Source organism: Phasianus colchicus, chromosome 3 (assembly GCF_987193195.1).
Source record: "Phasianus colchicus chromosome 3, bPhaCol1.hap1.1, whole genome shotgun sequence".
Lineage (NCBI taxonomy): Eukaryota > Metazoa > Chordata > Aves > Galliformes > Phasianidae > Phasianus > Phasianus colchicus.
The window spans coordinates 49,215,455-49,232,417 of NC_143438.1; the positions used below are offsets into that span (position 1 = coordinate 49,215,455).

General features: G+C 37.4%; 1 protein-coding gene across 2 annotated transcripts in view; it reads left to right on the top strand.

The window, feature by feature from the left end:
* LAMA3 (laminin subunit alpha 3) overlaps positions 1–16,963 on the top strand; it is a 115,517-nt gene that overhangs the window by 10,806 nt on the left and 87,748 nt on the right. For both annotated transcript variants that reach the window (XM_090137471.1, XM_090137472.1), the window contains exons 3-7: positions 4,753–4,870; positions 5,761–5,879; positions 7,295–7,465; positions 9,829–9,926; positions 12,455–12,570. In XM_090137471.1, coding sequence (XP_089993597.1) covers positions 4,753–4,870; positions 5,761–5,879; positions 7,295–7,465; positions 9,829–9,926; positions 12,455–12,570 — 622 coding nt within the window. The remainder of the gene's footprint in view (positions 1–4,752; positions 4,871–5,760; positions 5,880–7,294; positions 7,466–9,828; positions 9,927–12,454; positions 12,571–16,963) is intronic.

A 16,963-nucleotide genomic window follows, 5' to 3' on the forward strand; every position in this document is an offset into this window, starting at 1 on the left:
TGTGAAATGTGGAGTGATTCTCCCTTTTGATCCTGCACACTGACTGCAATAGAGAAGAGTTAGCATCTCCACTGAGGCATGTTCACAGGCACGATCTTAGATGACTAAGAGCATAGCTTCTTAACACTGGTGGCTGGTCGAATGAGGAAGTGGTATGAATACAGCACGCACAGTTCTAAGTGAACAATGTTGGAAGTCCTCTGCTTATTTCTGGCTTCTGTACCCAGGAGGGTGAGTCTAACATGTAGGGAATGGCTTTTGTGTGTTGTGCAGAGTGAGCTTCTCCAGTCACTGTCGTCATTTCTGCAACATTAGCACTGCTGCAAATACGTGTATGTCGTTGAACAGTATGGAACACATTCAGTTGATCTGATGCCTCTCAGACACTATGTGGGCTTTTCTCTGAACTTCTACAGTAGCTTCTTTTCCAGATGCCTGCCAAAAATGCTGTCTCAGCTCTCTCTACTTGACATTTTTGAATTACAATTTCTGTAAAATCCATGGTTAGAGATTGCTGAATATTGATTGTTAGGAGTGAAGAGTAAGTCTCTGGATCTATAAGAGTGCCTCAGGTCCTGCTGAGAGGTTACAAATAAAGGGGGTGCTGACCTCTTTGCAACAGGAAAGTTTCAGTTCGATCAATAATACATAAGGTTCTACTTCATTTAAATGTATTGTTATTTTTATCAATTAGTCTTTGAGAAAAATCAGTGCTGGAGACGTTAATGCTTCATTACAGTAAGAGACTTTTGGGCATGCACATGCCAACCCTGTGAAATTGGTGGTACTGAGGAATGTTTTGGAGAAGTTGCATAAATGATAACTACTGTTATTGTGAGGTAAGAACAATTCATGCTTCCTTAAAATCCCACTCCTGCACTGGCCCACATCTGAGAGTTTTGTTTTATCTACTGAATGATCATCAAATTTTTATCACTTTCTCACCTGCTTTTCTAGTTTACACAGCAAGTACGGTAAGATCATATCTTTGCTGCTAAAGGACATAGTTTGCATTCATCTATCAGTGTAGGAGCCTCACCGTCTTCTGGGTAATGTGCAATATCAGCCACAATAGCATCATATCAGAAGCAACAAGAAAAGTCATATTACACTGAGGTAATTTTGGTGGTGTAGATATACCTGCTAATACTATCTGAGGAAATACACTTCTTCTGGAAACAGTTGTTCACCATTCTTTTAACATTTGGATTATATGAAGAGGAACTGTTGTGGTATCTCTTTAAAACCTTCAGGTTGTCTCAGATAGATGGTGTATCTGACCTCAGTTTTCTTATTACCACACCAGAAATTGTTATTCTCCATGAACCAGAAATGGAGAACAGGCCCTTCCTACATGTGCAGCACACAGCAGAATTGCACAGAACAGAGTGTGTCTTTGTTTTGTACTAGTTTATGCACAGCACTTAATGAACAAGTCGTTTCAGTGGTTTAGTGTTCTGTTTTGAGTTTATGGTGGAGGGTGGAGAAAAATAATCTATAACTTTGTATATACACATGTAACGTTCTTGCATTTGCAAATATATGTCAACAGTCAAGTCTTGGGAATTCCTCTATTTAGAGAGTTGTTTAAAATTTTGAGGAAAAAATACAGACAAATTTTTTATGAATTTTATTATGGTTTTTTAGAATTCCCATGAGGATACAATATGTTATAGTGAATTTTCTATTTTGTTAACATAAATAATATGCATGTTATTAGAGATCTCTAACATTGTATCATTACAATCGTCGTGGTGTAATTCTCAATTTAAATGGGCTCTTTTAAGAGTCTTACAGTAACCGACAAGACTTTCTATGGAAATATTTTTCTCTTTGTGGTAGTTCTTAGTGATGAATTTATCATTTCTGTTCTCAGATGAGAAAGACATTCTGCTTATTTTTCCGGCTTATTTTTTTTAAAATGTTGTCAGTTTTCCTTTAGTGAATTTTCAAGGCTACTGCCTACAAGAACATTTCCAATCTGAAAAAAACTTGAGCGAACAGGAAAATGTCACATCAGGATGGAGCTGGTTAAATTCCATTTGTTGACAATCCAGGATTTAATCTGTGCTGATAGTTTACAACTGGATACAGTGTGGGGAAATTTACAGAAATGCATCCTCTTTCAAGCATGTATTTTCAAAGTAGAACAATTCTGCTACTGGAAACAAAGTGCAGTTTTTATTTTTTATTTTTTTATTGAGACGAGAAAATGGTCAGAATTTTGATTAAACCATATTTTGGATTTTTTTATTTTTCCCCTCTATTTATGTTGATGCAGACAAGCGCTATGATATGCTTGTATCAAGATAACAGTTATTTTTACTGTTTTGTTACATTTCTTAACTGTCCTAAAAACCTGTCTCCTTTCTCTTTCTGAATGTGGTCATACAAACCCAAGCAGCATTTCAAACTATGGGATGTTGGAAGAGCCTCACGTGATCTGAAGGTTCCCCTGTGCATGGGTAACTTGAAGTTGCTGTACTTTACTTTGTTCTTTTGTGGTTTGCATGGAAGCCTGCAAAATCTTGTTCTTTGAGGCAGTTCTTGAAGGTCTAGCAGAGCTGGTAGAAGAGTGGGCTCCTGATCTAACACACATTGGACAGTACTTCAGCTTCACATGCATGGAGCAGTTGTAGGCTTGAGCCAATTCCAATTTGCAGGGGAGTTGGACTTGATCTCTAGAGGTCCCTTCCAACCCCTACAGTTCTGTGATTCTGTGAATTCCACAGCTGAATTGCAGTTGTCACACAGGTGTTTGAAGAGCACAATGTGCTAATCCAGCTGTGTTACATAGACTACTGTGTGCAATCATGTTGGCTGCTGTTCTCTTTCAGTGTGTTTAAAAGGTTAAAGTCTTGGGTAACACTGATATGTAAGTGAGCATTTGTTATAATTCAGTTTTTCAGCAGTGAAGAAGTCCAGTGGAAACAGAATTTACTGCTATTATTTTGCTTGTGCTTGTAACAGGCATCACCTGTTACGAGATAAAAGGGGCTGTATCAGCACTTTGAGTAGCATCTGAGGAAAAGAATACAATAGCTGTGTGACAGGCTGAGGCAGGTGCCGCCAGCTTTTTTGGAGAGTAGGTAGAAGGTCATTGTTGTAGTGATTTAATACATGGCTACAAATAGCAGCATACTGGAGGACACAGCCTGCCTTTTTGTATGCTTCTTTTGTGTCCCCACGAGCTTTCTAAATCACTTGTCTTGATGAAATCTGATTTGATGAACGTGCAGAATGTCCTCCATCCTCGATAGAGCATGTGAGGATGGAATTCCTAAAGACATTAAAGCATAGGGGAAGTGAGAATACTTATGGATAAGCAGTTGCCTGCCCAGTGCAGACCTAGCTTTGAGAGATCCCATTGCCCAAAACTGAGAATGTAAACCTGTTTTCTTTTAGGAATTACATAACTGTGGCCCTTCCCTGTAAGGATACCCAATTTCACCCTGAATGACCATACTGGATGGCATGTAAGAGTTGTATTGCCAAAATCCCTATTCTTACACTTGGCTGTCAAGTGGCGGAAGCTACTTTGACGACTTTTGGCTGAGTATCAGAAACTCAATAGGAGCAAATTTCAGCACTGTCTTCAAAGTATTCAGCTGTTTCTGACATCTGGTTTGGGGACTTTCAATCACTAATTTAAGGACATTACTTCACCTCTGTAGTCACCATATCTAGCTCTTGGAAAAAGAATGGTTTTGTCAACAGAATGAGTGCCATTTAATTTGCTTGATACCATTACTTAGTAAATCATGTACAATACTGGATAGGGACAAAGATTTCTGTTCCATTTTTTACAGGCCATTTGTATCTGACTTTTGGTGGCTTTGACTGCTGTGAGAGCTGCTGAATTGGTCCTCGCTGACAGCTGAATGGGCCAGGCATGGCAACAGATGGCAATCCCAGTTTGTGACTGGGAGCTTGTAAATATTTGTAGTTTGAAGTCTAATGATCTAATTAAATTTGATTTAGAGTAGGATTTCATGTCAAATCCATATTTGCTCTAGTTTGGGAGCTTTCTGCCTTTGTGGTCTATGCCCATGGTATGTATTGAGCACTTGGCCATGGGAAGCTTGGGACATTCTGAGTGGTTTCAGAATATGGAAGATCTGCTAGTCATAAAAATCTCTCCTGTTATATTTGATACACACGAAACTCTGCAGAAACTTGCTTTTGTTGCTTACAAAGTGGCAAAATTATCTAGAAATATTTTTGTAGTGAGGGAACAGATAACTTGAATTATTATCAAATACAGCCAAAGGAGTACCAGTGTAAAGAGTGTGTGCATTTTGACTAATGTGATTTTACTTAACTACAAGCACAGTTATATGTCTGGAATATAACAAGCAGAGAGAATGTGCCAGGCTTCTGTAAAAGTATTTTATCTTAGTGAATTGAGAAGCTAATTTTTCAAGGCTAAGTACTATACCCTTAACACACCCAAGCAATCAGTCAGATGTGGAACAGAACCACTCTGAAATGTAACAGATGGCATATGGCTAAGTCATACTGCAGCTTTTTTAATGTATTGGAGCACGCTGCCAGTTGAGGAGGGTTGATACAAATACTTAGAGAGTACCAGCTTAGAATCTGGCCTATTATTTTAATGGGAATGAAACAGCAGAGGATAACTTTCTCACTGTACACAACAGAAAAGGGATATACTGGCATTTGTTCTAGTATGTGGTACTTCCGTGGTGTTCAAAAAGCTTCTAATAATACTTCTGTATGCTCTGTTACCAGCTCTTCCATGTTGCCTATATTCTTATCAAGTTTGCAAATTCTCCTCGTCCAGATCTCTGGATCTTAGAAAGATCAGTGGACTTTGGAAGAACTTACACTCCCTGGCAATATTTTGCTCGTAAGTATTAAGTCTTGCATTGCTGCTCTTTCGTAGGCAAGTTTTTTTAATCATTTGCCCAGTAGCAGGAAAATCAGGCCGTGTATTTTGCTGAATGTTTTAGCTGTAATGGAGGCAGTGGATGTCAAAAACGTTTACTTTAGTTATAGATGATAGATCAGTCATAAGAGTGTAACTAAAATTGAGCACAAGATTTTAAAACTGACAAACATTGATGTGTCGAGTTACAGTCTGTTGGGATTTTTTGTTTTGCATTGCTTATCTTGCCTTTTAGTATATCAGAGCTGCAGTGTCCTTCATCCCACAGGACTAAAGAATTTCTTGCAAAAATCAAAGGGATGTGGTTTAGTGGGCATTGTGGTAATGGTTGGACTAGATTTTGGTGGTCTTTTCCAACCTTTATGATTCTGCGATACACAAGCATGGAATTTTGGAGTCGAGAAATTTTTCTGTGATTATATTAGAAAGATTGTGCAATGTCTTGTCAAACACCACTGCATGGCTTACTACAAAAAATGTTTTATCATAGAATCATAGAATGGTTTAGGTTGGAAGGAACCTTTAAGATCACCTATCTCCAACCCCTCTGCGATAGGCAGGGACACCTCCCTCTAGACCAGGTTGCTCAAAGCCCCATCCAGCCTGGCCTTGGGTGCTTCCAGGGAGGGGGCATCCACAACCTCTCTGGGCAATCTGTTCCAGTGTCTCATCACCCTCACAGTTTATATTTAGCAATTTTCATTTTTATGTGCTAAGTGAAGAAATCAGTTGTTGTTTCCCTTTAATTAGGGGAAGAAATTCTCTGTGTTTTCAGGTAAAATTTCTTTGTTAATTCAAATTAGAACAATAGTGTATATTTTCATATATAAAAATAACTCTGATTTGACCAGACTCCAAAGCAGATTGTTTGGAACGCTTTGGAAAGGAAGCAAATGTTCCCGTGAGGAGGGATAGCGATGTCATTTGCACTACGGAGTATTCTCGCATTGTGCCTCTTGAAAATGGAGAGGTAAGTGCTTTCAGAAAAATGACCTGTAATGGTAGAAATGAACAGTTTTAGAAGTTTGCAGTTAAAATAAAAACCTAGAACATAAAGTAATGTCTTGGTTATTACTGCTTGAAACTAAATTAATAAATCCACAATCATGAATTTAAGTAGATGGTGACATTTTTGGAGGATGAGCTGACTTTTTCTAACTTACACCGGTAGGCAGGGCCACCTGTATGGATTTCTTCTTGTGGTTTAGGTTGCCTATCTTAAGGAATATGCATTTGAAGATACTGACTGCATTTTCTGTGTGGTTTCTGCGTGTGAATTAACTTACTGCATATGAATTCCTCATGAGACCAAATGCTGTAGAACATTCAAGAAAAAGTAACTATTTAAGAAAAAATATGTAACATACTACATTTTTTAAAAATACTATACTACATGTGCTTGCAAAAGTTGCTTTGAGTTTAGTCGCTGTTCCTTGCTAAGCAAAAATGTGGCTTGCGTGACTTCAATTGAAGCTAAACTCCTGTCTGTACTGTTAACTCTTGCTGATGTTCTTGTTTTATGTCTTATGCAGTTAGAATACACATCTAAACAACTCCAGAATTGTCCAGAGTTTTGTGCATATGAATCTGGAGTTGTAGTTTAAAGTAGAAATTGCCTATTACTGTAATTGTAAAATTTTTACAAGAACAATTTATGTAGAAGAACATTGCTGGTGCCATCTCTAATGCATGCTTCAGATTATTGCAGATGTTTGAAACTAGAAATCTGTTGTCTGGCTGTTTATAAATAAAGTCTACATGCACACTGTATTGCTAATTTAATATAAATTCATGGTTGCTAGGCTGCTGGCACCAATTTCTTCAAAAATAAATAAGTGCTGGAGCACCTGTTTGGAAATCAGATAAACCTGCTTTCATGTGAAAGGATTTTCTAAAGTAACACCATGTACTTTCCTTAGAAGACTGTTAATTTGCTCTTAGGCATTGGACCTGGTAACAATAATATTTTCCAGGAATGTTTGTGCCTTAACCCAAAAATAAATCTGCTTTGGGAAAGAGTCAAAATCTGGTGTTTTCACTCAGGCAAAACTTCCACTGACACTATCAACTGTTAATGTAACTATTTGTAGCTGTTCCTGTTTTTTTTTCCTGTCAAATTGTGTTCTTTCTGTGTACCTGCTATTGTGGGTACCCCATTAAGGCAGTGTGATATGAGCAATGAGAATTCAGGAGAGTCCAAGACACATTTTTTTTTCCTGGCGCATTTTATGTCTTGATTTCAGTGTGAAATGTGCAGTTGCAAATGTGCTCAGAAACAATAGTAAACCTTTTGGTTCTGTTATTGCTCAAAACTTGGCTCTGTGCCCAGTACTGATACTTACAGCTGATAAGTTTTAATAAAAATATACTTACTTTTCTTGTTAGATTGTAGTCTCTTTGGTAAATGGCCGCCCAGGAGCAAAAAACTTCACTTATTCCCCAAGTCTTCGAGAATTCACAAAAGCAACAAACATCCGCCTTCATTTTCTCAGAACTAATACACTTCTTGGCCACTTGATATCAAAAGCTCAACGAGATCCGACTGTAACCCGCAGAGTAAGTACTATTTTCACAGAGGTGTATTCAATATTTATGTTTTTAAAGTTTGCAACATTGAAAAAATCAAAATTTGCAGTGACCCATCTGAAATCCCTTTATTTTCTTCAGGTCCATTTGAGGTAAGAAGGTGGCTGAGATAGCACAGGGTTAGAGAGGGGAAGTAATGATTTTTAACAGACTGTCTTCTTCCCTGGTTTCAAATATTAAAAGAAATTGGGTGCATCACTGGAACTGTGAGGAGCCTGTCCAGAAATCTTCTGAACTGTCTTTCACTGAGGAGCTGGATCTCATCAGCTTTATTTTACACTGCTTTCCCTTATTAATTCAAAGAGATTTTCAGGAAATAGTACCTGACTTTCTGAAGGAGCAGGAAGCAAAGAGCCTACTCAAAAGTTGCCATTTGTACACAAATTATTTGACATGCATAGGAGTTTTCAGTGGATTTGGGGCTATCCCCTAGGGCTAAACAGCCAAAGTCCTACTCCCATGTAAGGAAATCCCTTAAGGGAACAATGCATAGAAATTCATATACTAGAGAGATTGTAAACTTCATATTATATTGTTATTTTTAACCTCTTTATTTAAAATGAAGACTCGGTAACAATTGGAGGAAGCCCTGGGGTGAGGCATTGCGTGTGGGTTTCTGCATCAAAAGTAACTAAAATGTTCCAGTTTCTCAAAAAGGTTCTTCTCACATGAAGTACCTTTATTGCCTTAAGTAAATTTTAAGTTGTTGCTTACAGGCAAATGTAAATGCAGTATTTACTTGGCAAGGAGCATAGACTTAATGTAAAGTACTTTTGATGTTATGGCCATGGCATGTGAACAAATGAATAAAACATTGATTGTTATATTGAATTGCTAGAAGAGAGAACAAATTCTCATTGTGAGACCTTCAAAGTCTAGGAAAGAGTTAATATTACTAAGAAAAGTCTGAGTGTTCAACTTAGTAGAGAAACAGATGAAAACCAGACAAGTTCTCTTATCCTGTCCAAGTAACTGTCTGACTCCCATTAATGGTTTAAATTCATGGCACATTGAATTTTATAGGGTATGTTTTATGTCTATACTGTGACCTATTAATTGTTTTGGCCTGTTACTAATATGATTTATTACTAAGCAGTAACAGTGCAACTACTGTTAGTAGTACAGTATAGCTTTGCTAAACTGCACGTAACTGTAGACCTGGTTGTGAAAAATCTTACTATATAAAAAAAAAAGACCAAAACAGTCAAATATGATTACAAGAGTCACAGTAGTTATTTCTAGCTGTGCTGAAGGCACTGGAAGCACAGATTTTATTTACAGTCTGAAAATGGTAGGCACAGTTTGAAATTAACTTTTATATTTGAATAGAGGTTGTTCAGAAAAATAATGCAGATCTTATTTCCCATCTACTGTTCTTCACCTGCCTAGAACAAAATAGCTTTACAGAAGCCAGACAGGGAGTTGAAAAAGCTCTCAGCCTTGGAGAAGCTTCTTTCTGTGCCAGCCAACTCCACCTGCAGTGCAGTATATAGCCTCTGACAGGGGCTATATTGTGAATGGGAGAACACAGCAGACAAAATTGCAAAATGTTTTGACCCTTTTTATCCACTAGTGGCATTGAAATTGTCCCTTTAACTTTTTTTCTGGAGGTACACAGAGATCAAAAAGTACAACCAGCTCTCTGTTCTGCTTGCTACACTAAGTAAACAACTTCTGAGCTACAAAAAAATATGTACAGTAGTTACTATTGATATTATGTGCTAATGAAGTTTTTAGTGAGTTGAACTTATTAAATTTTTATTTTCTGTTGCTTTGATGCTTGAAAGGCATTAGGATGAGTTACAAAGTGGTTTGATTTCAGGTCAAAATTTCAAATCTAGCTTGAGTCACAGTGACTTTTGTCAAGGAAGTGATCTTGAACTGTTTCTAATGTGACCATTTATGACTGAACGGGCAAAACAATGCTGCTCACACAAGCATTTCCTATTTGCTGACCAGACCAAGGTCTCACAAACTGATGCTGATGATGTATTTTACTTCTCCATTCTCAAGCTGGCTTTGAGCAAGCTTTGGGCTCAGGTACTGATGGTTGCGTAGCTGCTGGAGAGTGGAAGGCTACAGCAGTATGCATTTGTTGTGAGCTGCACAAACCTGCAAATGTATTCTGTTGCTATCAGGCACCCTGTGGGCATTGACTTTGATTTGCTGGAACTCACACTGAGTCATAACATCAATACAGATTTGACTATTGACTGCTTGGCTTTGTAAAATCATGCCTTTACAATTCTGATAGGCAAGATTTAACAATGTAGAAATAACTGATGTTGCTATTCATACCATAATGCAAGAATACAACTCTGCTTGTTCCACAGTATTACTACAGTATAAAGGACATCAGTATTGGTGGTCGATGTGTTTGCCATGGCCATGCTGAAGTATGTAACGCGAAAAGCGCTGAAAACCAATATCAGTAAGTGAAGTGAGCATGACGTTAATTTCATATTGGCAAATGTTTTCAAATGGCCTTTTTTTACTGTCAAATGTACATTTTCATTATATTTAAAAAATGAGAATCTGCTAATAATTGATGTGAAAACATGTCAAGAACTATTCTATATGAAATATCACAGAATCATCAAATGGCCTGGGTTAAAAAGGACCACAATGATCACATTACTTTCAACCCCCCCCTGTTATGTGCAGGGTCACCAACAACCAGACCAGGCTGCCCAGAGTCACATCCAGCCTGACCTTGAATGCCTCCAGGGATGGGGCATCCACAACCTCGTTGGGCAACCTGCTCCAGTATGTCACCACCCTCTGTGTGAAATCTTCCTCCTAATATCTAACCTAAACCTCCCCTATCTCAGTTTAAAACCATTTCCCCTCGTCCTATCACTATCCACCCTCGTAAACAGCCATTCCCCCTTCTGTTTATATGCTCCCTTCAAATATGGGAAGGCCACAATGAGGTCTCCCTGGAAACTTCTCTTCTCCAAGCTAAACAAGCCCAGTTTTCTCAGCCTTTCCTCATAGAAGTGCTCCAGCTCTCTGATCATCTTAGTGGCCCTTCTCTGGGCCTGCTCCAAGAGTTCTGTGTCTTTCTTGTGCTGATGGCCCCAGGCCTGGACACAGTACTCCAGATAGGGCTTCACAAGAGCTGAGTGGAGGATAATAAGTATTAGATTTTTTAAAATCTGAAATAAGATTTAATAATTCATTAGAAATCTTCAGTTCTTTTTGGCAAACATGGCTTGATATCATCTCCCAACAGAAGAAATTAGAAGGCCAACTTATAAACAAAGTGAACACACTGGAGATATGGAACAGTATGGAGTTCAGACAAGATCCAATGCTTTTGACAATTACTTGGAAAAATAAAAACTGAATGAATTATACCCTTCTCTTAGAACCATAGAATCATGAGTTGGAAGAGACCTTTAAAGGTCATCTAGCCCACATCCCCTACAGTGACATCTACAGATAGATCAGATTGCTCAGAGCTTTTGTCTTGTTGATGGTGAAATGACACTTCATTTGAGTGAACTGATTATATGAATACTTATAAAAGTGACGCATTTCTTTCAATATTGTACTCTTAATTTATTAATGAAACCAGACATAAAGTTAGTAGAAATGTCTGCATTTTTCTGCTTGAATCTTTTGTTGAAGCAGAACTTGGGACTGATGGCTATTTGTCCTTTGGATATCTGGCTCTAAATAATATTTGTTTAGAATAATAGTTGCAAAAGCTATATCTGGGATATTTTATAGTTATCTTTACAGTCTTTTAATTGTTTAAGAAGTGTTGTTATTGTCACATACGTGAGCAATTAGCAAACAAAATGTTATTTCAGTCTTTTGGCAGGAGTATACTTATGTCAAAGAATGGGTATGTTATCTTACTGTACTTTCATTTGTAAATGTACTTTTCTGTGAGTGAGCCTGAATTAAAAGGGATAACAACTAGTAATTCACTTATCTGTAATCTGTAGGAAAGTTCCCTTTCCCTGTGAATTTTATGATTTACGTATTGATTTCAGAAGGAGCTAGATTAGGGCTTTGTGGTTCATCTGCTCTAGGAAAATGGCTGTGAATAATCAGGCTTTCCAAAACACATTTTAAGAGCTTAGTTTAAAATAGCTGTTGCTTTTATCCATGGTGGCATTTAAATAAACTATCAATATAATGTAATAATTTAAATTGCTTTCTGCTGAAGAATAACTGGGCAAATGAGTACTTTCTTTTCAGATGCCTATGCTGGGGAAAAGTAAGTGCAGAAAGTGTGAAGTCTACCAGAAAAGAATGATCACACTCTAAAATTATATTGGCCCTTGGTTATCAGGCTACACAGATAATGGGGAAAAGCCTTTCCAGTCTCAGGGGTCTATTTGTTACTCCTAGGACTTGGTTGCTATGCATGATAATAAGATCAAGCTCATAATAAGAGCCTGCACTTATGGAGGCTATTCAGCTAAATCAAAATAAATATTGTCTATGTTTTCTTGATGAATAGTATGAGCTACTTTAAATGTAACAAGATGGACTTCTTATTGTGGTTTAATAAAGACAGTAATTGTAAGCAAAGCATAACTGAAAAATGATGAAGGCATGCATAGAAAAGGGATAGATGTTTTGATTTACTGTAGGTCAACATGCCTGAGCCTTGGAATGAAACTAAGATAGGGTACATCCTAAGCTATTGATTTAGCTTGATTTAATATTCTAGCATAAGGTTTCTTAATCCAGACTATTGAATCCAGTGATACATGTTCTCTATAACTCGTTTATGCTAACAAGTCCATAATCATATAATTAAAGTAACCAGTCATGAATAATTACAGGCAAGTTCTACTATGTTCTAGTATTACTATTGGAATTCTCTGCACATAAACTTAGGTCCTTTTTACAATACGTGGAAATCTTGGACTGCAAAAAGATTAAGAAAAAATAAAATAAAATCCAACTTCAGTACAATAAGTGACTTTTATTCTGTAGGTTTCATTGTGAATGTCAGCATAACACTTGTGGGGAAACCTGTGACCGCTGCTGCCCTGGATATAACCAGAAACAGTGGCAACCTGCAACAGCTGGAAACACAAATATATGTGAACGTGAGTAGTCAAAAATAAGTTAGTTTAAAAGGGACTTTGAGTGGGTAGGAATTAGCCATGGTGAGTACCTAGCATACAGTAGGTTTTGACACCCTTTTTTCTGTACTGAGAAAATTCTTTCCACACAGCAATAAGGACTAAATGATGCAGTGAAAATTATTTGTTCTTTTTCTCTTCTCTTTAAACAAGGAATACCATCATACATGTGAGAATATTGCATAAGTAAAGTGGAAATGATCCTGTAGTATGTTAAATCAACTCTCCACCTAGTTATCACTGTGCTGACAACTATGGGTCTTCCCATATCTAGCAGAGCAGAGATTATATGCATCTTGTACAGCTTTGAAACTTGCCTCCCTGTTGCCAAAGGTCTTTGTATTCAGAAGAGAGAGAGAGACTGCATAAATACTTAGCTCTATTAAACTTGCAAACAGGTCACTCTAATTTGATATGTTAAGGGAGAACTCTTGCTGTGACTTCTAGTTTTTGCTACTGTCAACAGAGGGGACTCTGTAGGTTTACCTGTGTGGCATGTATTTTTGTTTTTGGAGGGAATAAGAAGTACTTAGTGAAGTATGGCACCGTGCAATCAGTCCCCTTTATGAAACAATGAAGTATTTAGTAAGAGTTTGCAGCTGGAAATTGTAAGAAATAATGATACAGTCTTTGCTGTCTTTTGTTGGGAAGAGGATCTGAGTTATTCATTGGTCTTGTCATTGTAGCTACTATGTCTTTAATATTATGAAGGCACGCAGTTCAAAAGTTTCTCTCATAAAACAGTTTTTTAGAAGGAAATCTGTCCTTTGGGAATTGAGCATGCTCACTGTTTCAGGAACCAGTGCAAAATGTCATCTCTTCAAAGACTCCTAAATTTACAATGTAATAACCATGAATTGCATCTGAAAATCCTTTCAGCAGTGGAGTCCTGCTTTGGCAGTGTTACACATTACCCATAAATCAGTGCAGTACTTCTGCCTTGCTCATCTGGGGCTCCTAAGCAGTCTACTCTGAGCTTCCTGTCATTTTAATACTGACAGGGGTCTGGGTTGTGCTCCCTTCTCAAGCCAGCAGTTGCCCCTTGCTGACCTGACGCAAGTGGTCACAAAGATATTCCTGCTGAGGAGTCCCCTCCGCACGTGTCTTTCTTTCTATGCTCTTTGTTAAAGAGTTTGAAGTGCTTTAGACCCATAGACTGAATAGTCAAGCTGGAGAAGCTCCTTGACCTTTTTTCCATCTTCCATGTGTTTAATCCTTTTGTTAAAGAAAATGTAAAAATGTGAGAGTGACCACATGGACTGTCTTTTCCTTGAGGGGTATGTAATGTCAGACATGAGTGTTGTGCATCTTTTTGACTGGAAAACAGGCTCTGTGGTATGGTGCTAGCCATCTCTGTGCATGTTCTGCTCTGAGCAAATGTCTTGGTAGCCTCTGGTTTCCCTGATGTCTGGCCTAAGTTATTTAACTTGTCTGCCTTTCCTAAGATTATTGTAGCTTGTGGGTACAAACCGTTAGCAGGGGAGGCTTATCTGAAAGCCAAATAGATGTACCTCTATAATTAGTTTGAGGAATAAAGAGACTGCCTGTTGAATCAAAATTGCAGTACTTAGAGTGTTGAGGGGAGGAAAAAAAAAAGATTATTAAAACATTTGATCAGAGATAGGCATGTTGGGACTCAATTTTTGGACAATATTTGAAACCTCATCTGAATTCCCCTGTTTGAAAGAAAAATCCTTTCTGCCAAGAAGAGATAGACAAAGAGCATAAATAATGTCACGTCCTTGAAAGAATGAGTTTATAAAAGTTCACCTGCAAGATTCAGAGCCAAAACAGCTTGGCTTCTAATTGCCTTTGAAAAAAAATATGCTTGTTAGAATTGATTGCTTCTAGCACTTCCAGGTGATTTGCTGAGAATGTTGGCCAGGTGCAGGCCTCTTTTGGAAGCTGGTAGTGAAGGAATTAAAACAGCTTCATTAACTTCCCAGCAGCCTGAGATCCCTTTGGGGGAGCTAAAAGAGGTTGGTGGGAACTCAAAGAGATAAGGCCAGTCTCTATAAGTTTCTTAGAATAGTGTGGGCCACCAAATGGCTCAAAGTTGTAAGAAACTGCTTTGTGAGATAGAATTATGTTCACCTGCCAGAGAAAATGTTACTTTGGCCAAATTATTTCTCATCAGCATTAACAGACATACTTGTGAGCTGTGTGTAGCTCACAGAGGATTTGGCTAGAAAGAGCTTTTGTTTACAGTGTAGAGAAAGGGAAATGTTCATTTCTGTGCACAGATCCTCATTTTGTCTGGTAGTTGGGCTGAGGGTGAAACAAACATCCTATCTTCATTCCTTTCAATTCCTTCCAGCAATCTCTTTCTTTTTTTTTTTTTTTTTTTTTTTTCCTCCTGTGTGATCGCTTCTTTCATTTGCTGACTTAATATCTTGAACCAATATCTTATTTGTCAAAACCCAGCCAGGGAACCTAGGCTTGACCTATGTGGTTCCTGGCAGCAAACAATGAGGGAATCTGATGATTTTCCTCAGCTCTGTTTTTGACAGAAAAGCCTATGAAAAGGCTTCCTTGTACAAAACTATTAAGACATAAAGGCCTAGAGGAGATGCAGAGAATGATTCAGTTTCCCAGCCCTGTCTGCATGATCACACAGTGCTTGGAGAATCGGTTTTCCAAGAGTCGTTCTCCCAGTTGTACTAGGTAATTTGAATAGTATTTGGTAGGATTACATTACAAGGAAATTCTTCCCTCATCATGAAATAGGGCCGGAGTTCTCACCTTTTTGTTTGTTTGTTTGTTTTGTTTTGAAGTATTTCCAGGAATCCATTTTTTTCCAGATTGTCTTATCCCCTAGTCCAGGGAAAGGGAATGTTTTACCAAGTGTCAAGTCCATTGCTTTATGAAGTCATAACTTGAGGAACTCTTAGGAAGGTTCTCTTGGAGTGCTTAACATTTGTAATTAAAGTTTACCTAGTGTCCAGATGCTTCTGGAATGCTTTTTTGCTTTCTGGGTTCTTTCAAAAAATTTTCTGTTGTTCCTGCAAGAAAAAGTAGGAAATAAGATGAGTTTGTGTTAAAACTGTGGTCCCGCTTTTGATTTGTTCTGCTTGTTTACTGTTATGGGTAATAACATAATTATACATATAATACATTTCATATATATATACTACAATTTCATATACATTTCATATACATATAATACAATTCTTACTCATAATTGTATTATGGGTATCGTATTCCAGTTCTGGAATGTTTCAGTGAAGACAAAGCTTTCCACAAATGAAGGCATCAATGTTAAGAGATTAATTCTGACTAATATCTCCCATGATGACCAAATTATGAGTTATGTATAGCAGATCTATTGAAAATTAGATACGTTTTCTTTACTCAAACTGTACCTGTAGGATCTATTCAAAACATAGAGCTATTTTTCATCTTAACTCTCTTCTGCAATGAACCTGTCATGAACGTTGGGCTGGTTCTGGAATTTGTATTGTTTGACCTTTTGGCTGAAGTTAAAACAGTAAGGGATTTTCTAGCTTTAGGTCTCCCACCTTGATGTAAGGAGATTGGTAAAGCCAGCTGATGCATATATAACACTACAAGCTAACAGTGGAAGCATCTCAGATGTTTTCAGAAGGTGATATCCTAGGCCAGGACATCTGCAAGTGACACTGAGGTGCCTGGAAGCAAAGTCTCTCAGATATGTCTCTTTCAGTCTCTTCTGAGCACTACAATATAAACATCTGTCAGAAGGAATAAAAAATGTAACAGAATAATTATTCAAAGATGGACTGGAATGTTTATGTCCTCTGTGTGTTCAACTGTTACCTTTACTTGGCTTAATAAAAAGAAAAATACAGGAGATGAACTAACCATGTAGTACCCAAAGTAAAATTTATCACAGCTGAGACTGTAAGCAACCATAAACTGGGGAAAATTCATTTTCTCAATCACCTAATTCCGTCCTTTTTAAATAGCGGTTTATTAGTATTACTCTTGTTACTGTTCTTTATACCATGCTTTTTCAGACAGTACATTTTTTTGAATCCAAAATTCTCAGGCAGTGGAATGAATTTATACTTAAAACTTCTCCATTAAGAGAACAGCAGCTAGATAAATATATAGCTAAGTTTGTTGATGTCTCTTTATTTATGGCTATGTGAGTTCCTTTTGCGTATATCTTTTTATTTAAATATTATAACTTATCTATAACTGTTTATTTGAAATAAATACATAGTGAATGAATGAATGCAGCTTCAACCCAGATGTATTTTTGGAAATGGAAAAGTAGAATAAGCATTTGAACATGTTTTTCATGTATTTTCAAAACTGCTGAGACCATACTTCTGGAGATTTCTAGTTCTGCTTTTATGCATAAATATATATTTTT